The sequence below is a fragment of the Monodelphis domestica genome, chromosome 7 (genome assembly GCF_027887165.1).
Source record: "Monodelphis domestica isolate mMonDom1 chromosome 7, mMonDom1.pri, whole genome shotgun sequence".
Taxonomy (NCBI): domain Eukaryota; kingdom Metazoa; phylum Chordata; class Mammalia; order Didelphimorphia; family Didelphidae; genus Monodelphis; species Monodelphis domestica.
Window position 1 is genome coordinate 68,470,801 of NC_077233.1, and position 22,967 is coordinate 68,493,767.

The 22,967-nt window shown below is 43.4% G+C and overlaps 1 protein-coding gene across 1 annotated transcript in view; it reads left to right on the forward strand.

Annotated features, from left to right (window-relative positions):
* Positions 1 to 6,008: 6,008 nt before the first annotated feature.
* Positions 6,009 to 22,967, forward strand: part of ACVR2B (activin A receptor type 2B) — a 97,918-nt gene continuing 80,959 nt past the window's right edge. Inside the window, exon 1 of the mRNA XM_007500378.3 lies at positions 6,009 to 6,829. Within this exon, the coding sequence (XP_007500440.1) occupies positions 6,778 to 6,829 (52 nt within the window). The 5' untranslated portion in view covers positions 6,009 to 6,777. The remainder of the gene's footprint in view (positions 6,830 to 22,967) is intronic.

Here is a 22,967-nt window from a genome sequence, read left to right on the forward strand (position 1 = left end):
TTCTCTAGACTCCAGAGTCTCTAGAATTTAGAGCAAACCAGGGACATGTCAGTTCTCAACTCTGCATTTTTTTAAACCCTTGCCTTCTGACTTAGCAATGATTCCAAGCATTGGCTCCAAGGCAGAAGAGCTTAGGTAAAGGGATAGACAATGGGGATTAAATGACTTTCTTCGGGTCATACAACTAGGAAGAATTTGAGGCCAAATTAGAACCCAGTACCTCCTATTTCCACTTTTGGCTCTCTATCCACTGAGCAACCCAGTTGCCCTCTCCCTGCAATTGGGTATGATTAAAAACAGTTTCCTTGACCCATATGGAATTATTAGCCACAGAAGTGGCCCTCACAACTTCTGAATTTGTCATTAAATCACATGACCTAGGAGTTGGGGTAAGGTTTAGATCTGTCCTGCTTCTGCCATTATCCATTGAGTAATCTTGGCCAAAGTCACATTTTGCCCAAGTACAAAAATGGTTAGGATCTGTATAGGAGAGGGAGTTCCTATACCAACAAAAACATAGATCCAGTCCTTTTCCCCATCCCTATCTGGAAAGTAATATATTATAATACTTGCCTAGCCTCCCTCAACAGAGTATTGGGATACAGTGTATGAAAGCACTTGGAAAAGGGGGGGGAAATGTTATAAATATGGAAGGCATCATTACTATAAAATATGTTCTTTCAGTAGAAGAGATGTTACACTGTAATAATCCATGAAGATGTTGCTCAGAAATCTGCCTTATGTTTGTAACTCTTAAAGTTTAGGGGAGAAAGTTAATTCTAACAAAGGCAGATGTCTTGCACCTCTCAAGGCACAACACACACATACACACACACACATTTTATACACACACACACACATACATTCATTCAGGGATGAAGATGAGTCTGTGTAAAAATGTATCCAAAAAAAATTGAGGAAGCATTTTAAAAACTGAAACAGCACAATATTAGTAGTCAGAAGACGTGGGTTCTAATCTTGATTGTGTAAACTTTGGAAAGTCACTTAATACTGCTGACTCTCAAGGTCCTTATTATAGAAACTGGGAACAATAATACTTGCCTACCTCACAAGTTTATTTGTTTGTTTTTAGGGATGGAATGAGAAACTATTTGTGAAGCACTATTTTAAAATGTTATTATTTATAAAAAAATATATGTTTGCAAACTATTGAGTTTTTCTCCAACACTTCAAATCAAAATTTAAATTCTATTAAGAACCTTCTATGTGCAAAACAGTATAGTAGATGCCAGGGAACTATAAGATTTTTGGTAAAGATATTTTATTTTACCAATTACATGTTATCACAATTTTACACACACACACACACATGTATATATAACAAATTTCCACTCCAGTTTTCTGAAGTTATATGATCCAAATTGTCTCCCTCCATCACTTTCCTCCCCCTTCCTGAAGATGGTAAGCTATTTGATCTGGGTGATACAGGTATTATCATGCAAAGCATATTTCTAGATTGTTCATTTTTAAGGGAATAATCATATATCCCCCCCCCAATAAACTAAAGTGGAAAATAGTATGGTTTGATCTGCATCTGACTCCAACAGTTCTTTCTCTGGATGGAGGTGGATAGCATTAGTCCTTTGGAATTGCCTCAGATCATTGTATTGCTGAGAGTAGTCAAGTCTTTCCTAGTTGACCAATTCAGAGAACTCTAATGTTAAAAAAGACATAGATCATGGCCTCAGAAAGCCCTAGTAGGGAGATGCAAAATATTCATAATTAACTATGATATAAAATAGAGCATAAATGCTCTAAGGAAGGAGAAAAAGCAAAGTGCTTTGTGAGAAAGGAGAGTTTACTTATATCTGGGGGGTGACTAGACTTTCTGGAAAAGGAGGTATTTGGAGGAGACTTTGGAAAATTAGTAGGACCTCAATAGAAGATGAGGAGGACATTCCAGATATAAAGGATGAAAAGAATAAAATCAAGGAGATGAGAAGGTGCCCAACATATGGTCAATTGTGAAGAGTCCAATTTGTCTACATTAAGGGGGTTTGTATCAGATAAGCCTGAACAGAATAGGTTTGTTGAGGGTCTTGAATGCCAAATGATGAGTTATAGTCCTTGATTCAGTAAGTAGGCTATCCCTTCTTCTCTTTAACCCTGGATTGATTTGCATCTGCCATAGGGGTTTATCTTCTAGGGAATTTTCAATAAGCTTTAGCTTATTAATCTCGGTTTACCTCTTTCTTGTAAATCAGCTTCAAACTGGTGAATGACTATCATCACAGAGTGACTGAAAAGGTCTATGCCCTCCTGGGGCAGAAATCATTATTCCATTGCCTCTCACATACCTCTTGCTAAAAGCTAAATGGGTCTCCTGCTTTCCCCCAACTACGTTACCCCAGCCTCTATCTACCACACTAGTGTTGATTAGACAACTAGTGGCCTTTAATTTCTTTTCTATAAACGGAATAGACAATGCAATAATGAAAGGAGGGCAAAATGATGGAGGAAGCACAGTTCATTGGCTGTTTAACAGTGGCTAGTACCTCCTGACTGCAAAAGAGAATGGATTTTCTGCTGACATTCCAGTGGCTCCTTATCACTTCCAGGATTGAACACAAAATACTCTGTTCAGTGTTCAAATTCCTTCGTGAACTATCCCCCTTCTTTACCTTTTCTCACATTGGCCTCCTAACTGTTTCATGAATAACACACTTCATCTCTCTGCCTTAGCATTTTCCCTGGCTGTCTCCCATGCCTGGAATGCCCTTCCTTCTCATCTTTGCCTTCTGCCTTCCTTCAAATTCCAACTAAAATCCCACCTTCTACAGGGATTTTCTTAATTTTGGTACCTTCCTTTTGTTGATTATTTCTTATTTACCTGATATGTAACTAGTTTGTACATATTTGTTTGCTTGTTGTCCCTTCAGGATTGTGTGCTCCTTGAGGGTGAGAATTGTCTTTTGCCTTTTAAAAAATGTTTATTCCCAGAGTTTAGGATTCTGCCTGGCACCTACATACTTACTAAATCTTACTGTTTAGATTCCTTTGTTCAAGAGGAAATATGGAGAAATAAATCTCAGAGGAATTGCCTGGATAGGGGTAGCATTTCCCCCCAACTTTAACCAACATTAAGGATATTGTCTCTAAAGGATTTAGTTCAACAATCATTGCCTTATCAACCTACTGAATACCCTCACTGGCCTCTGAAGAGAGAGGGGCAAAATGCCTGCATATTTGGCATTTCATTTGTGGGAAGGGTTCCGAAGGAAATAAGCAGTTAATATAGTGCCTATGTGAAAGTGCTTTTTGCAAATGTTATCTCATTTGATCTTCACAGCAATCCTTCCAGGTAGGTGCTGTTATCACCATTTTACAGATAAGAAAACTAAGGCAAGCAGAGGTTTAGTGACTTCCCTGGGACCACATTGTAGGGAGAACCTGAGGCTGCATTTGAACTCAGCTCCTCCTGACTCCAGGTTCACTCCCCCATCCACTGAGCTACCAAATGAATGTCACATGAATTTGAACTGTTTCATCATTCCTCACCTGTCAACCTAATGTCTTTCTTCTCAAATTCTCCACAAAGCCCTTTCCAATCATATCATCAATTGATGGTCTTTTCATAGAAGGAAAAACTGAGTAACCAAAAGGATGTATCTCTGAGTCTCACTATTTATCAGAGCAGAGCTAGGGAGAGGTCTCAGTTCATTTACTTCCCAGACTTGGATTCTCTGTACAACTGATACTTTTTCTCTGAATAAAGTGCATAGCTTTGAGTCAGAGACCTGGGTTCAAATCTTGCCTCGATGTGTAAATATGGGTAAATCATGAAGCTTGTTTCCTGATTTGTAAAATGGGTATACTATTTATAATGCCCATTTCCCAGGCTTGTTTAGAAAGCACTTTATAAAACTTAAAGTACTGTTTAAATTTGAGTTACCATTAGAGCCTGATATCTCAATAGTGTATATATTTTATTCTTGCTCTGAACAGTTTTTCTTTCCAGGTATAGCTTTTCTTTTTCATTCCTTTCTCATTATGGATGCTTACTATTGTTACATCACATTCATTTCCAAATATATGCCTCCCTGCTCTCCTACACAGCAAGCCATCCCTTGTGACAAGCTTTTTAGAGGCAAAGAAAAAGCAGCTCAGCAAAACCAGTGCATCGATAGTGTTTGACAGGACAGACAATATTCCACATCCATAGTCACTCACCTCTGCAGTGAAACAGAGAAGCACATTTTCTCAACTCTTTTTTTTTGGGGGGGGGGGAGCCCAGTTAATATAATTACAAAATGTTTAGTTTTTCTGTTTAAATTCGTAGTTGTGTGTATTGCTTGTTTGATTTTGCTTATTTGACTATGTACAACTTATTTAAAAGTTTCTCTGAATTCTTTGTATTCTGATTTCATTTGTTTATAGTCATTCCCTAACCAAGGGGCATCTACTTAGAAAACAGTAGAATGTCCTAGTGAATAGAGCCCTGGTTATAAATTCAGCGAAACTAGCATTCACATTCCATCTCAGATATTTCCTCCTTGTGTGATCCTGGGCAAGTCAATTAACGTCTAGGAACAGCTATTTCCTACTCTGTAAAATGGGGATAACAATAGCACTTACTTCATCGGTGTTATTAGGATTAAAAGAGAAAATGTGTGTAAATCTTCAAAGTGCTATATAAATATTAGCTATTTTTGTTTTCTATTCTTTGCTAAAGTGAAAAGTGCTGCCATGAATATTTTGGTGAATTTGGAATCTTTCTATCTAAGGGTCTTGGGGGTACATGTTCAAAATTTAAAGCATAATTCCAATTTGCTTTCCAGATTGTTGCATCAGTTCATAGCTTCACCAGTAGTGTATTAATGTGGCAGGCCCGAGTTTTTCATACAAGGAGTTTGAGTTTGTATTTTGGGTGTACGAGTGTCTGACTGAGTGTGGAAGTCCATGTACACCAGGCTTTTCAGCTTTTCTCTTTCTATTACTGTTCTGTTTAGACTTTAACTTGGGAAGTCTTTCACCCACTGACTATGCCCAGGATCCAACAGGTTCTTCTCAAGCAAAGAGGTCCAGGTGGCCAAGTTGGACACGTGTTGGGGTTGGACTTGAGTCCTCAGGTTCCGCGTCGGGGCTCTACCCCAAACCCACAGTGTGATCCACAACTCAGGGAGTGGTCGGGCACTAAGCCCTCCTCTCGTCCTTCTCATTGGCCTGGGGCACGTTTGGCAGGTGACTTCTGACCACAGCAACAATCCACCCCTTCGTTTTTTCTTGGGCTTGGGGCCAGCCCGCAGCAACCATCGGTAATGTGGTCTCAGAGAGGCCTGGAGGGGCCATGGATGGAAGCGGCGAAGGCACGGGCCACTGGCCCTCTGTGATCTCTGGGCACGTTCTGCAGAAGCCTCAGCTGCAGCAGGCGCAGGCCCTGGGGACAGAAAATCGCGGCCCAAGGGACAGAAACCCAGCTAGGGCCAGAGGAGGCGGGGCAAGGGATAGAGCTGCTGGGGGGTGGGGGAGAGGCGGAGAGGTGTGCAAGAGAAAGCTGGGAGGGGGGAAATGGAAATAGAGAAAGGGACTTTTTTGGTAGATGAAGCAGGGACAGGCCAGGAGGGATAAAGCGGGAAGGGTCTACCAGCAGGGTTGGGGAAGGAGGAATTCCAGGGGGGAGGGGGAAAGAGGGAGGGAGGGACGAGGGCTATTCCCGGCAGGAGAAGGGGTGGTAGAGAGGGAGGGGCACCCCCGCACACTGAACACACACACTCCCGCCCCGTTTTTGTTTCTCACCCATCCCCGGGTGGGAGCTGTCCACGAGGCCGGCAAGATCCCGCCCCGCCCCGCCCCCTCCTCGCACACGGGGTCCAGCCCCCCGCCCGCCTCTTTGTATCAAACATCCGGGTTTCCCCGCGGGCTCCACTTTGCCTTCGCGGCTCAGGAGCCATTTTGGACTCAGTTCAGCTCCCCCCTACTCCCCCCCCCCCCGTTCCCGCCCCTCCCCCTCCCCGCGCTTCCCTCAGTCCTTTCATGGCCACTCCGGAGCTGGAGGTTGCACCGGCCTCTCCTAGTCGTCGTCTCGCTGTCCTCAGCCGCCGCCGCCGCCTCCTAGTCGTCGTCCCTGCTTCCCAGCCCCACCACCCGCTCCCCCGGCGCCCCCAGCTCCGCCGCGCTATGCCTGAGCCCGGCGCGCCGCAGCCCCCTCCGCCGCAGCCCGCGCCTCCCCGCTCCTCCGCCGCCGCCGCCCCCCAGCCCAGCTGCCGCCCCCCGGCCGTCACAGCCGCCTCGCCCCGGAGTCCGGGCCGCAGCCGAAGCCTCATCCACCTTTTGCACGTCGTGCGCGCTCCGCAACTGTCCTGAGCCCTCAGCCTGAGCCCCGCAAACTTTGGGGTCTGGGTGTGCGCCTCGCGGCCCCAGCCCCTCTGCCTGTGACGGCCCCGGGCTCCCTCTGGACAAAGTCTCCCGGCGCGCGTGGGGAGGAGGAGGAGCAGAAGCAGCAGGAATCGGAGCAGGAGCAGCGGCAGCGGCAGTAGCGCGCCTTCGGCGGGGCCCGGGCTGGCCCAGCGCTTGCTTCATCCCCTCCCTGGCCCGGCTAGCTGGCCCGCCGGACTAAGGGGACTCGGCCACGAGCGCCACAGGGAGTCGAGCCCGCTGGGTCGGAATTGATCGGAGCCCGTTCTTCGCCTGCACCCCTCAGGCTTCTTCCCGCCGCTTCCTTCTGAACTCCCTTTCTGGGGCTCCTTTTTGCCTCCTCCTCCTCCTCCTCCCCGCCGGCCCCCCGCGTGGCGCGCGGTGTTTTTGTCTTCGTGGAAGATGACGGCGCCTTGGGTCACTTTCGCCCTGCTCTGGGGATCGCTCTGCGCAGGTGAGTGTTTGCAGGGCTTCTTGGGGGTGGAGAGCGGGAGGAGGCTCTTGATCCGAGCTCTGCTCCAGACTCCATCATTCTTACCAAGAACCCCGGGGTCCGGTGACCTGGGATATGTCTCTTAAGTTTTCTGTTCCCGGGGTGGGGGTGGGGGGGCCGGGGGGCGGGGCAGGGTGTATGTTCGTGTGTCCGCGAGGCCCGCGGCGTGCGAAACTCGCTGTAATGTTTACCAACAAAGGAACTTCCCCGAAGCCTCGTACAAGCACCTGTACGCTCTGTCCATTTCTTCTTACTACCCCCACCCCTAGTGCTTCTAGTTTGGGGCGAAGCCGCCGGGTCTTGGAGGGGGGCCAGCACTGTTGTGGCTTTTTCTCATTTTCTCCGTTGCAGCCGGGTATGGCTGGTAGCGGCTCTCGGGGACTAGCTTTGCCGCGTATGCTCAGAGCCCTCCGGGCCCCTGTTGGGGAGGGGGGTGGCCGCGTGACCTGTTCACCGGGCAGGATTCGCGCTTCTTGGGGGGGATTCATTGTTGCTGGACTAGGTTCCAGGCTCTCCCCGCTGATGTCCCAGTAGCCGGGGGTCGCCTCCCCCAGACCCCTCCTTAATGAAATGTGCATAGACTTGGAAAGTCTAGCTGGGATGGCGAGAGTGGTGGGGGGTGGGGATGGTGGTGTGGTTTGAGGTGATTTGTGGCGGGATGAGCTCATTCAGAGTTGTAAAAACCAAACACAGCCGTGTCCTTTCTCCTGACACGTTTGGGAGTCTGAGGTTTTTGTTTTTTAGTCTCCACAACTATTTGCCAATTTATTGGACTCTGTTGCTGCTTTTGGAATGGGTAAAGAGGCGGAGCGGAGCGCTAAGCAAGTTAGCTTAAAACACCAGCGGAGAGAATGTCGAGATCGGGGACCCGCGGGGCTATTTTAAATTGTACCTCCCTAACCCTGCTTGGGAAAAGTGTTTGTCTTGGACTAAACGGGCAATCTCTGCTTGAGCAGCAGTCTGAGCACTGGACACCGCGGGATTCAGACTGTGGAGGTTGGCAAGTCCGGCCAGGAGGGGGAATTTTCAGCTGCTGGCCCCCAGAGCGTTCTGGCTAAGCTTCCGGGGTTCTCCCCGGAGCTATCCGCACGCTGTACCCTTTTCAAATCCCTTCGGCCCTCTCTGGGAGCCCAGCCCCGCGGCAAGGTACTGCCCCGCCCCCTCGTAATCCCTCGGCCCCCTGGGGCCGGGGGTTGCTTTAGTGGTTAGGGAGGGGGTAGGAGAAGTGGAGGAGGCCGGGCCCCAGATCCCCGGGCTCGGAGCGCAGCTGTGCGCGGCCGCTGCGCCGGGCCGGCTCGTGTTTAAGCCGGAGGGGGGGAGGGGGGAGATTCGGGAGGAGGAGGGGCGGGGCAGGAGGGGGAGGGGAGAAAAGGGGAAAAATAACAAGTCTCCCCTTTCGGGGATTGGCGAACAATGCTGTGTGTGAGAGCAGGCTCGCCAGCACTAGCGCGCGCGCACACACATACACACTCACACCAACAACATGCACTCGGGTTTTTTCAGTGATCCTCTCTCTCTCCCCTGTTTCCAAATCTTGTGATGGCCAGTACTTTGCATTGAACTGGATGTGTGTTTGTGCACTCTCAAAACCGCCCCTTTCCGTCCCCCCACCCCCAGCCAAGCTTGATTTCCCACGGTAAAAGGCCCAGGGTCGGGCGTGCATCGGATCGGGCCCTGTGGGTGCAACTGAATTTAGATTGTTTTTGCGGGAGAGGAGGCTGAATTTAAAGCGTTGTCTTCCCCGAGGAGGGGACCCTTTATGGTATGGATTTCTCTTGAGAGTCCCACACCCCGTGGGAGTGAATTATCCAGCTGCTTTTTAGGTTGGAGGGAACAGCTAGGGTCCGGCAGTACGTCTGGAGCCATTTGGTTCTGGGCTGCTGGTACTGTGATGTTTAGGAGAGGGAGAGGTGTTAAAGCGGACTTCCCTATTAGTCGAATTTGAAGGAAACCACTTGGCCGCCCTCTCGGATCATGGCCTGGAGGCGGAGCAGGGACACACCCCCGGCTGCAGGGTTGGTTTGGGGAAAGCTGAGGCTTGGGTCTTTGTTCGGAGCCCCCATTAAACATGCAGTGTAGCCTCCTGGGCTCCGACTGCTGCAGTTTCTTTGGGAGTATGGAGAAGTCGCCTTCGGGGGGGGCGGGGGCGGGGACTCTTGAGCCATTCCCACTCCGAGGGGTTTGTGGGTTCTGTGGGCTGTTCGTGTTGAAATTGTGCCGAAGCTAAGAAGCCAGATCCTACGAACGGAATTGGCACTGGGTGTGGGGGTCGTAGGCAACATCCTTTACCGAAAGGACCAGGAGTGGTTCTTATTTGAAAAGACCGAGCAATTTGAGAAGTGGGTTGTTGTTTTTTTTTTCTTTTAATCGCAACCTGCACCCTATGGGGTAACTAGTAACCATTTAGCATAAACCAGATTCGTTCTAGTATTCCTTCCTGCCCTAACTCACACTGTCACCTCTCTTAGTGCAGGGTATCCCAAAAGTCTTAATGTCGTTTTCAGCTCTAATTGCTTAAAACTGGCACTGAGACTTTGGAGCTTCCTGTATATCTAACTAAATGCGAGATGCCTTCCTCTCCCATTCATTACTCTCCCCCCACCCCCACCCCCACCCCCATCATAATACTCTGGAATATGGATTCAGATTCCCCGAAATTGTGGTGTGTAATGTTTTGGGGGGGAGGGGGGCAACATTAGGAAGTCAGAGCTATTTATGGGATATACCCAGGCATTCCTTTTAGCGTAACTTCAGATGTTGTCTTTTCAGTGTTTGTACAATTCATTCTCGAATATTTTTTGGGAGGGAAGGGATCCTTTAATCTCCCGCATTTACTAATTCGCCAAACATTTGAATGTCTATCAAGAATTTGCTTCTTATTCTGATAGGCAATTGGGGTGGGATGGGGAGCCTCTGAACAACTCTTAGGAATAATGAGATCATATTTGTTTATTAGGAAGATTATTTTGGCAGTGGTTTGAATGGAGTGGAGAGGAGAGAGATTGGAGGGAATACAATTTGAAGGCTGACACCATAGTAAGGGGCAAAGGGAACTGAGGGCTTGAATTAAGAATGAATCTGTCAGGAGCTACCTGGAGACAGGCGGTCCTAGGTTCAAATTTGACTACAGACACTTCCTAGCCCTGTAACCCTGGAGAAGTCTCTTAACCCCAATTGCCTAGCCCTTATCTGCTGCCTTGAAACTGCTAATTGATACCAAACCCTTTCCTTTAAAATCTCCCATATATGGAAACAGGTTTGGAAGCCGAAAGCGCCTTTTTCACAGTCACAAAGTGGCAGTCAGAATTTAAACCAAGACCCTGTGATATCCATGGCTTTCCATTACCCGAGTTTCTCTAGCTCAAGAGTTCTTGACCTAGCATTTGGAAACTTGTTTGTTTTGAAAAGTATTTTGATAATTGTACCAGAGTAATTGCTTTTTTTTCCTGGTAATCCTGCGTAGTTTATGTATTTAAAAATGTTATTCTGAAGACTATTGGAATGCTTCTCTATACCCTGATAGATTTCACCAGGCTGCTGAAGGGGACTGTCTGTGACAAGTCCAGCTAGATATAATTAGGGGCAGAAGGAAGGGGAAAAGTGTGGAGCAGTTGTGGTGGAGATTCTACTAACAAGGTCGTCTCAGGAACATAGAAAGGGAACTGAGAAGCTATCTAGTTCTGCCACCTCAATTTCACAGTGAAGGAAACTGAAGCCCAGATAGGTTAAATGACTTGCCCAGGGTCACAGGGATTCCAGAGTCAATGCTCCTTGCTCTGTAACATGCTGATTATACGTCTAGGAGTGAAGGAGATACAATAATCATTGACTGGCTACTCCAAAGTCTTGAACCTTGAGAATTGGGAGAATGATGGGGCCATCAGTAAAAATTGGACATTTGGAAAGAAAGGTAGTTTTGTGGGAAAATGAGTTCAGTTTGGGGCATGCTGAGTTTAAGGAGAGACTTGTTCAAGGGAAGAGAGCCCCCTTCCTAAAAGAAATAATACATAGAAGTGATCATGGAAGGGGCCTGGAAATGAGTGAGATCAAGGAAGAACTCAAACAAAAAATAAGCCCAAGTATAGGGGTTTGAGAAACATCTATTGTTTATAGAAGGAAGAAGAAGCAGTTGAGGTTGAAGAGGGAGGTCAGGGGTCAAACTTGACTTATGTAGGTTACATTCCTCTGGTGATTCCTGGCAAGCATGATTACAGCCACTAAATTAAATGCTGCTTCAAAATACATATTTCCTGAAATCTGGCAAAAAAAAAAAGTGAATTAAACTCTTAAAGGGCTCCAGAGGATGCCACATTCTCCACCTCCTACTTGATGGGGAAGGGGGAGGAAGTTGAGTTAATTTGCTTAATCAGTAAGCCCCAGGCAGGAGCTTTTCAAATGGTTTGGCATTTTGGATTAAACTAAATTTAAGAAAATCATTCATTGTGTGTCTCCCTAGGAGATTCTGAGTGTTGAAGCTGAACAGACAGCATCCTCTTCTGGTTAAAATTCCTAATACCAGTGCATTATCATTACACCTGCCAGGGAGTGGCAGAACAATGGATGTAGGTTCATAAGGTGCTACCTGTGGCCTTAGAAGGGTCTTTACTCATTTTAGATATGATGAGTCATGCCCAGAAAGTATATTTCCCAGGATCACTCAACAAGTAAGTTATCTGAGGAAGTACTCTTGGACAGCTACTCCTGAATGGCTTTCTACAAGGGAAGGATTCTTAATACTGTAATGCTTATTCGGGTAAATGACTATCTTTTCTGGCTAAGATTTCTTCCCATTCAAAGTCTGTGGTAGGTGTCCTGGGGGGTTAAAAGGAGAGTTGTAACTATTCTCCTATTTGTGTGTATATTGGAAATCTGTATCACCTTTTCCTTTATCTTTTTTAAAAAACCCTTATTTTAGGTCCTAGAATGAATACTAATTATCTGTTCCTAGGCAGAGGTAAGGGCTATGCGGGGGTTAAGTGACTTGCCAGGGCCATACAGCTAGGAAGTGTCTGAAGTTAGATTTGAACCTAGGACCTCCCATCTCTGGACCTGGATCTCTATCCACTAAGCCACCTAGTAGCCCCTCCCTTTCCCCCCTTTTTCTTTCATATGCCATCAAACATTTATTAAGATTGACACCGGAGATACAAAGAGAAAAAAGACCAAAGCAACAGTCCAACTCTTCAGTTAACTAACATTTTTTCTGTGGAATTCAACCTGTAAACCCAGCACACAGATAAGATAAATAAATGCAAGATTATTTTAAGAGAAAGAGAAAACTAGAGCTGGTACTACAGAGTTATTTATGCCTTAAAGAAAGCTAAAGATGTTGAGGCAGAGTTGAAGAGAAGACTTATTCTTGGATTGGAGGACAGACAACAGGTGCTTCACAAGGCAGGAAAGTGAATGTAAGTTTGGGAAATAGTACATATATGAAAATAAATTTTGAAAGGTTGGCAGCAATCAAACTGAATGACTTTAAATGCCAAGCTGAGGAATTTATATTTTATCCTAAATGCAATAGGGAAGTCACTGTAGCTTCTTGAGCAGAAAAAATAATAAATCTGTGCTTTGTGAGGATTGTTTTTGACTGTTGTATGAAGGATGGATTGGAGAGTTGATAGATAGTTAGCAGGAAGACCAACTAGGAGGTTATGGTTGTGGTTCAGGAAGCTAGTGATAAGGACCTAGACTAGAGTGGCAGCCATGCCAGTTGGGACATAAGCGTATTATGGACAAGTCTTGGCAGCTCATTGGATAAGAGGAATAGAGAGAAGAATTGAAGATAATTCTGAGATTGTAAATTTATGTGATTAGAAGGATGAGGGGGAGGCTTAGAAAGAAATAGGGACATGTGCAGGATTAATAAGTTTGGGAGGGGAAGGCAGTGGGTTTCATTTGGAACAAGTTGTGTTTGAGTTGTTTATGGGAGGGCTGGATGTATTCATTTGGGAGTTATCTTTGTAGAGATATTAGGGTTATCTGTGGTAGTTAATGAGATAGATCACTGAGGGAAAAAAGAGCCTAAGAAATGAAGAGAGCAGGTGAGGCATAGACCTGCAAATGAAATTGAACAAATTATTGAATCAGAGTTCTGGAGTTGGAAGGAGGCTTGGAAAACATGGAAGGACAGCACTTTTATTTTATATAGGGGGAAAATTGAGACTGAGTGATAAAGGGACTTGCCCAGGGTCACACAGTTAGTGAATGTCTGAGGCAAAACTTGTGTGACTAGGATGAGGGGGAGGCATAGAAAGAAATAGGGACGTGTGCAGGATTAATAAGACTGGGAGGGGAAGTCTTCTTGACTTCAAGTCCAGTGCTCTGCCTGGGACTGAGAAAATGCTATTGGATTTGGTAATTACCAAATTGTTGATAACTGCTGGGGTAGGAAGCCAGAATGTAAGGAATTGAGAAATGCAATGAGGCAGTGGAGGCAAGGGATATAGGGGGCTCTTTCTTGATGTTGGACTGAAAAGGAGAAAGGACAGTGGGGGTCAGGGTCACTCTTGGGTGCTTTAAATGACTATTAACTCAGGCTAGGTTGTAGACAGCAGAGAGTAAAATAGCACATAAAGGAAAATTGACATTTAGAGTTTGGCTCGACAGCACAAGAAGAGATTGATTGTTGGGGAGGCAATGGGGGTTGGGGGTGTCAGAGAAGTCATCTAGAGAGGTTTTGAGGTAGATCATAGAAAAGAAGGTGCTTAAACTGAGCATCTGCTGTTTTTCTAGTTTAGGAGGAAAAGTCCTGCTGAGAGGGAGTTGAGGGGGTAATGTTTAGGAGGCTTGGAGAAAGGGTTTTGAACCAAAGTTGTGGTGAGTGCTGAAGAGTCAATTAAGGAAGAATAAAAGGGTTGCCACAGGGCCTGAGCTTAGCTCACTGGAATTTAGAGTATTACTTATTCTGCAACTCCTGAGTTAGATGGGGGGGGGGGTTATCCCAAGCTGAGGGTTTGACAAAGCATAAGGAGGATAGAACTAGAGGGTAGAGGGTAGGTTTGATTGAAATGGTTAGCCATAGGGATAAGGAAGGTGAAGTCATGACTGACTTGAAGTCATAGTAAAGATGAAAAATAGATTGCCATCCAGGAGAGAAGGAATAAAAGTCGATTGTGAATAGAGATGAATTTTGGAGTTCTGAATGAGGGTGATTAATTGCTTAGAAATACTGGTAAGAGCAAAGGTTTGATCATGGCTGAGTTGGAGTGGAGGCATTAGAGTTTGAACTGAGTAATTGAGAGAATCTATTGATATCCCAAGTTATCCAGGTAGAGGCTGGGGTGGGAGGGAGATGTCCTGGAGAAAGGAGGGAAAATCACCTGGAGATTGGAAAATAATGGTCAGCTGAGATGTGCCAGGAGCTGCGCTGTACACTCATTGCAACTGGATAGGGTGAGAGGAATAGCAATTCTTCCTCCTTTAAGGTTAGATTGATGATAACAGAGACAGGATTAGGGAGTTGGAGGGGGAGAGAGTTAGAGTTGAATCCAGGAGTGGAAAATACTGATAGAAATATAATGTCTTTTGGGAGTGAAGAGGATCAATTTCCATGAGAGGAAGAAGATAGGAGTGAAATTTAAAGGTAAAAAACAAAGGAGTCATAGGTTTAGTTGGAAGAAACTTTTGAGGTTAGTGAGCTGACCCTCTATCCTTATTTTACACATAAGGAAGAAGAACCAAGTAAATGACTTGCTTAGGGTCATACAGCTAATAAACATGTGAGGCAGAGGATTTAAACCTAGGCCTTCCTGACTATTAAGTCTGAGACCCACATACTATGCCTTCTTGCCTCTAATAAATTTTTGTTGAGTAGAAAGTTCCAGAAAGGGGGCAGAATAAATAGTATTTGGGAGATTTGTTGTTCAGTCATTACTAAGGGGAGCTTCCCTTCCTAATGAGACCATAGTTCCATTTCCTAGTCCCTTTTTATACTACTTTCATTCCAAGGTTGTTGAGAGAGAGACAGACAGAAACACAGACAAATAGAGAGAGAACTTCAAAAAGGTGAGGTTTTGTTTTCATCAAATCCAGTTTCTCTCTCCTTAGAGGAATTCAGCTTTTGCTCAGCCACTTCCAGTGGTTAAAAAGTTCACTATTTCCTGAGAAAATAAACCATTCTCTTGTTGGATAAATCTCATTGGGGTAAAGATCTTTCTTATATTAAACCTATTTGACATGTAAGAAAATTGGCCTAGGTTAGATAGATGATCTGTTGTCAGTGACAGAGCTAGGGGCTGACCCTTAGATCTTCACTTCCCTCCTCCAACTCAAGCTTGACTCAACACCGGTTTGTTTGATATCTTCTTACCTTAAACCAGTCTCATCTGACTTAGGTGGGAAATTCAGAATGGCAACCCCTTTGCCTTTTTTGGTTGCAGTTTGGTTGGAAAGAGTGTCACTTCTACCACACCCCCATCCCCTTGTAGCAGCAAATTTAGATTTGGTAAGAAAAATAATATAGTAAAATTATTTTTAAAGCAATAGATATTTGCTAAATACCTTCTTTGTTCTCAACTCTGGGTATCCTTCTGTCATAAAGAAGACTAGCAAGAACAAACTATTCTAGGTCTAGTTTAAATAGCTTGAATGCCAATAATGACCCATCATCCATCTATAAGATGCTTTGTACTTTCCAAAGTTCTTTTCTATACTCTGTCTCATCTGATCTTTCTGGCTACCCTGTATGGGAGGCCAGGCTAGTCAGGAGTAAAAAGGGAATCCTAGAAAAAGGGAAAAAGCATCGTTAGGGACCTATTATGTGCCAGGCACTATCCTAAGCACTTCACCCTTTGAGTTCAGTGATGTTATTATTCCCATTTTACAATTGAGGAAACAGAAGCCTACACAATGACTTGCCCAGAGTTTCACAGCTAGTAAGTATATGAGACTGGTTTTGAACTCAGGTTTTCCTGACTCCCAGGCCCAGCACTTTATCTTCTGGGACACCTAGCTGTTTCTTTTTTCATCTTAAGTTTATTTATTTAATTAATTAATTTAGACTATTTCCCCATGGTTATATGATTCATGTTCTTTCCCTCCCCACCTCCCACCCTCCTCCCATAGCAAACAAGCAATTCCACTGGGTTTTACATGCATCATTGATTAAGATCTATTTCCATGTTATTGATATTTGCACTAGGGTGATCATTTAGAGTCTACATCCCCAGTCATATCCCCATCAAACCATGTGATCCAGCAGTTGTTTTTCTTCTGTGTTTCTACTCCCACAGTTCTTTCTAATAAGTTCCTCAGAATTGTCCTGAATCACTGCAATGCTACTAGTAGAGAAGTCCATTACATTCAGTTGTACCACAATATATCCGTCTCTGTGTATAAGGTTCTCCTGGTTCTGCTCCTCTCACTCTGCATCACTTCCTGGAGGTTGTTTCAGTTCACATGGATTTCCTCCAGTTCATTGTTCCTTTGAGCACAATAGTATCCCATCACCAACAGATACCACAATTTGTTCAGCCATTCCCCAATCGAAGGGCATCCCCTCATTTTCCAATTTTTTTGCCACCACAAAGAGTGAGGCTATAAATATTTTTGTACACATATTTCCCTATTATCTCTTTGGGGTACAAACCCAGCAGTGCTATGGCTGACTCAAAGGACAGACAGTCTTTTAGCACCCTTTGGGCATAATTCCAAATTGCCCTCCAGAATGGTTGGATCAGTTCACAACTCCACCAGCAATGCATTAATGTCCTGACTTTGCCACATCCCCTCCAGCATTCATTACTTTCCGTTGCTGTCATGTTAGCCAGTCTGCTAGGTGTGAGGTGATACCTCAGAGTTGTTTTGATTTGCATCTCTCTGATAGTTTTGATTTCTTTATTTTTTTGTCACATCCCTTCCAACATTTATTACTTTCCTTTGCTGTCATATTAGCCAATCTGCTCATCTAGCTGTTTTGAGAGAAGTTGCTTGTTTGCTTTTAAATCTTAACATTTACATAGCATGCTAATATCTACAGAATTATATACATTATTCAATGTTTTCGTAACAACCCTGTAAGATAGGTGCCATTATTTTCTCCATTTAATTTGCCTGCCCCTCCATTTCCTTATCTCTCCATTGGGTGATACATTAAATGACCTCCTTGCTCTAAAGCCATGATAGAATTTAGACTCCTCTAGGGCACAGACTATTTAATTTTTAAAATTCTTTTGGTATCTCCAGCACCTCATACAGTGTCTAGCATGTTCTTAATAAAGGCTTGATGATTAATTGGTTGATGATCCAATGAGTGACTTCTCAGTGTTCAAATAGCTGGCAAACATCTGCAGTAATATTGGAAGCCTGGTCTTATTGACCCCTCAAGTTTAGTACTTCACTATATTTTAAAAAATTAAATACTCGGTGCCCTGGAGGAGTCTAAATTCTAACAAGTAAATAGGAATCTTATTGGAGTCAGGTATGGTAATGAATCAGGACCTGTCCCCACTGATAGTTTGGGTCCCTCTAGGAGTCTGTGAAATTCTTGACTATCTGGGAATTCCTGAGGTAGCAAAAATCTTGACTGGTGTTGATGATTGGGTGATGTCAAAGGCTCTGTTTTTAATCCAGTAATTCCTAATGCTGAAATTCTGATATAATGACTAAGACAACAATGCTTTTTTTCCCCTTAATTTAAACCCTTACCTTCAGTCTTAGAAGCAATGCTGTGTATTGATTTTAAGATAGAAAAGTGATAGGGGAAAGGCAGTGGAGTTAACTTGCCCAGAGTCACACAGCTAGAAAGTGTTTGAGGTCAGTTTTGAACCCAGAATTTCCCATCTCTAGGCCTGGCTCTCAATCCACCAAACCACCTAGCTTTTCTCAACCAGTGCTTTTTAATGACAATTTTCTAGCCAGTTTTTTTATTTGAACAATCTCATTTCTTTTTTAAATTAAAAAAATTTTTAATGAATTTTTTATTTACTTGAATTATAAAAATTTTTGAATGTTCATTTTCAATTTTCCCCATCCTTTTTCATCCTTCTCATGTGCTTTCCCAATTGAAAAGAAAGACAAAACCCTTTCAAGAAATGTATGTTCAAGCAGAACAAACTCCCATGTTGTACATGTCCAACAAGGTATGCCTCATCCTGCCTATTGCATCTTACCACACCTATCTGTCATGAGGTAGGAAATGTAGTTCAGGATCATTCCCTAAAATCACAATTAATCATTTGCACTGATCATAGTTCCTAAATCTCTCAAAGTTTGTCTTTAAAATGTTGTCCTTATATAAAGGACTTTTCTGATTCTGCTTATTGCATTTTATTTTGCATCTGTTCACGCAGATCTTCTCAGGCTTCTCTGAATAGATCCTCTTCATTATTTCTTGCAGCATGATACTATTACATTACATTCCTATACCATAATTTGTTTGATCGTGTCCCAATTCTTTGCTACCACAAAAGAACCGCTATATATATATATATTTTGCAAACTTTTTTCCTCTTTTATTGTCCCCCCCTTTGATTGCTTTGGGGGGTTATATAACTTTTGGGACATAATTTCAAATTACTTTCCAGGGTGGCTACTCCATTCTGCAGCTCTACATTACTATTTTCATGAAGTCCCTCTCCCATTTTTTGTTCTGCTCTCTTTTCTTTCTTTCTTTCCTTCTTTCTCTCTCTCTTTCTCTCTTCCTACCTTCCTTCCTTCTTTCTTCCTTCTTTTCCTTCCTTTTTTCAGTTATTTTAATTTTAATTTTTGTAAGTGATATGGAGCAGTTTTTCATATGCCTGTTGACAGCTTAGATGTTCTTCTTTCAGAGCTGCCTGTTCATATCCTTTTAACATCTATCAGTTGGGGAAAGATTCTTATTTTTAAAGTTTTGGAAATGAAACCATTATCAGAGAAATTTTGAGCATTCTCTTTCTGAGTTTTTTATGCTTGATACTAGATGTTTAGTGTAAGAAGCCCATTAAGATATAGTGTAAAGAATACATAAATGTGAAAAAATTCATACTTTCATAGGGAATTCCCATTGTGGGAATTCCTTCCATTCTAGAAAACATCTATAACTGTAAGTAAACTACAGACAGACTACCTTGGATAATAATAATCACTCATCTGTCAGATAAGTTAAGGTTAAGTCCTAGGAGGTTTCTTGAAATACAGAGAAATTGACTTGCCCAAGTTCATACCGCTAGGAAGCATCAGATAAAGGATTTGAACCTGGAATGTTTATGATTCCAGCCCAACAACATGTACACTACTCCTCTATTGCATTTTGAGTAAAGAAATTAGATAGAAAACTCTTCACTTGAAATAGTTTGGACTATTGTAGTTTTTTCTTGGAAGAACCTGTAGCCATGTGGTAGGTGTGGATTATTGTTGGAGAAAGAGAATTATGTCATAACCTGGGTCTGTCCAGTTGGCAATCTTTTCGTAGGGGAAGTGTGCTGTACAGTTTCTTAAAAGGAAAACCAAACTCGGTGGGAACAAGGGGCATGAGGCTTGCTCAAAAAGATTCTTTACTAATTAAAATAAACTGCTTATTATTGATAATAAAAGGCAAGTTTTTTGGACAACAAAGTTATGACTGGTACTGAAGTTGTATTCTAAGAAGGTTGTGGCTGGTCTTGAGGTTTCCTTGTTTTGGTTTTTGCTCTTGTAGGTGTGGTGTTTTCCCCCTCACCATCCCTCTTCTAAAAGGGAAAGCCTTAATGATTTCTTAGTTAGCTGTGGCAATTGGTATGTGATTTAGATGTCCCAGTTTTCAAGGCAGGGGGTGTTCGTAACCAAACATTGTGACTTAGGGAATGGCAGCCCCTAGTGTGGTTTGTACTTGGAAAAGTTAAAGGCAAAAAAAGCTAAATAATTGGACATGAGAGGCATTCCCCAATTCGGAACATAGTGTTTCTTAAAAGTTTGTGAGTCAGATCCTTTGAGCCCTGTTTCTTATAGAAATAGTGTTCCCAGGCTAGCCAATAAAAACTTATTTAACCTTGAATTAAGTGGAACTACCTATTGAATAGTTCTAGTTGAAATTCTGTGTCTGTGGCAAGGGAATGGACTATGTGTCCTGACAGAGAAAGGTACAGTAGATAAGAGCTTCAGACTTGGAGTCAGGAAGATCTGAGTTCCAGTTTGGCCATGGATACTTACTAGGTTATGTGATCCTTGTGCAGGTTACTTAACCTCTCTCAACTTCAGTTTCCTCATCTGTTAGGATGAAATAATATTTGTGAAGCACTTTGCAAACCTTAAAGTGTTATCTGAATAAATGCTAGCTATAAGAAGAATTAGATTGCACATGTGGCTAGCCTTAGGCAAAATTTAGAAATAGGAAAATCTTGTCTTGAGCATCCCTGTACCCCTCTCTGGGCCCCTTTCCTGTCTCCTCCTGTCTTTTTCTTCAGCCCCAAATGACTTACCTCTTTTCCCTCCAAAACAAAACTTTTGTTCCTTTCCTGCCTCACTTGGCTGGCTGTTAAGATGAAAGCAGTCTAAAGTAATTCACACTGATGAGAAAGGGAAGCTAGTTACCCCTAAATGAATCTCTCATTAGTGAAATTTCAGGCATTGTGACAAAATGAAGTGTGAACATATTTAGTGACTTGTATGGGAAGATGTTTTTGAGTAGTTGGAGACCAGGGTTATTCTGATGAAGAATCTGGCCCGGAGCTATCTCCTCTTTTTTCACAGCATCTTTCATTTCTGGTTCTTTAAAAAAAAAAGATATAAATGTTTATGTTCTTAGCAACCTAGTGGAAGTTCCAGGGAATGAGAGACATCAGTATTATTTTGTGGGTGGTTCAAATATAGGGTTATCTCTTAAGGTTTGGTAGAGGGGAAACTTCTGTTTCTTTGTGACACTTGTCACAAAAGGATAAAAAGCATATATGGCTTTGAATGAATGGGTTTAAAATTTTCCTTCCCTTCCTCTCCTGTCCATTCCTTGGGACAGGGTTTGACTAGTCATGGGCATTTGATGTTGAATAGACCCACTGAGGTAGGGGTAGGGTAGGTGACCTGGGAAGGTTTGGTCCCAGCCATGACTAATGAGAGGAAAATAGGTAACACAGAAGAGATCCAAGAAAGTAGACCATTGGTGACAAGTGGGAGTGTCCAGGCAAGCAGAAGGAGAAACATTGTTGGAGGTGTCTGGTGTCAGGCAACCAAGGTCCAAGTGAGATAGCTTCAGGGAGATCTGTTAGCAGATGGCAAAGAGATTGAGATTCAGGGGCAGAATTTCATTCTCCTTTTAAAACTTAGCAAGGTAGGGAGGACTTCAGTCTTGGAGGAACAGGAACTCTCATCAATCAGTAAGCTAATTTATTAATAAGTGCCTTACTATGTCCCAGGCACCATGGTAGGTGCTGGGGGATATTGAGGCAAAAATGAAACAATCTCTACTCAGAAGAAGCTTACAGTTCTGTTCAGTTTAGGGAAGGGGATACATAAGATGAACCTACATAAAGATATGTAAAATGTAATCTCTAAGATTGACCTGAGATAATGTGGGGGGAGGAAGGAAGCTCTAGAAGCTGGGGGGTTGGATGGGATCAGAAAGGCTTCAATGCAGAGGTGCCTTCTGAGCTGATCTTTGAAGAGAGATTTGAACTCAGGGGCCCTATCCAATAATTATATTGTAAATAGGTTACAGCATAAGAGACGTCACAAGGATCCAACCCAGTAACCCAGAACCAGGTTATGTTAAGTTGTGCCTCTATGGGCTTCTTATCTCTCCCCTGCCTGAGACATGATTGATCCCAGAGCCTAGCCTAGAGCTCATCCTATGGATGGGAGCAAGAGGGATACTGGAGAAGGAAGCAAGGCTGATCTCTTAAAGAGTTTTCTTATCAATGAAATGGGAGATAGAACTGTCTGTTTATGCTGCCTGCCCCCCTTCCCAGAGAGAGGCTCTGGAACCTGTTGTGATGATAAGCTTTTTGGATGTCCCCATTTTAACTTCTAGATAGAGACAACTCTTGATGGATTTTTTCAATCCCTGTAATCACTAACTACTGTGCAAAAAAACCTCCATTGGACTCCTCTGATATTACTTTCAGTGAATCTAGAGGATCAAGTAGCATTCAAAGCCCCAACCTACCTCTCTAAATTCATCTGCCACTGCTACCCTCTTTCCCATCCCCCCAAGTAGTCAGGTGCCTAATGCCCTTTCACCCACAGACCATATTTATTCCTGCCTCCTGGCTTTTACTTATGCTGATCTTCCCATACTTACAGGCTTTCTTCCCTCCTCTCTGCCTAGGGACTGTCATGTAGAAGCACATTAGACATAGGCTTCTTGACCTTAAAGGGCAGAGCCAGGGATAGGTGGTGCAGCTCATAGAACTGTACTGGAAGTCCTGAATTCAAGTCCTATCTCAGTCATTTCATAGCAGTATGATTCTGGGAGAGTCACTTAGCTTCCTATTTACCTTTCCTCATCTGTAAAATGAGTGAAACAATATCACTCACCTCCTAGGGTTGTTGTGAGGATAAAATGAGATCATATTTGCAAAGCTCTTTGCAAACTTGAAGCTCTATAAAAATGCCAGTTGTTATTAAAGTTGTGAAGTGACAGATTTCAGCTTGATTTGGAGGGGGGGAACCCAACCTTCTTAATGATTATACTAATGTGGATATTTCCCCTAAGTATACAGGGCACAATCCTCATATCTGCTCTGTTTTGGGAGGTTTGTTTCTGTCCTCAGAAACTTGTCTCAGGGAGTCCAAAGTGCTAAAAGTTTTCCTCACATATTCTTGATACTTTGTATGGGTCGCATCTTCAATAGAAGATTCCTCTATAATAGAGGTCTGTGAGATAAGGCTGTTTAGAGGTTGGATCCTCTGTCAGAAATTCTGGGATATGGGCCAGATTCTCTTATGGTAGACAGGTATAGATGGGTGACCATCTACATCCTTGGGAAGAACTGTAGGTATCCCTTCCATATCACAGCTTTCCCTATTGTGGTTTCCAGTATCATTGATGTGAGAAATTAAATGGGAATTTGGAGGGAGTTTTGCAGAAGCTGCAGGTGACACAGGAAAAGTTTATAAAATTAGAAATGCATAGATTGTGAATATAGTATTATATAATATCATCATGTTTTATCTTTCATCTTTTCAATACCATGAACATACACAATTT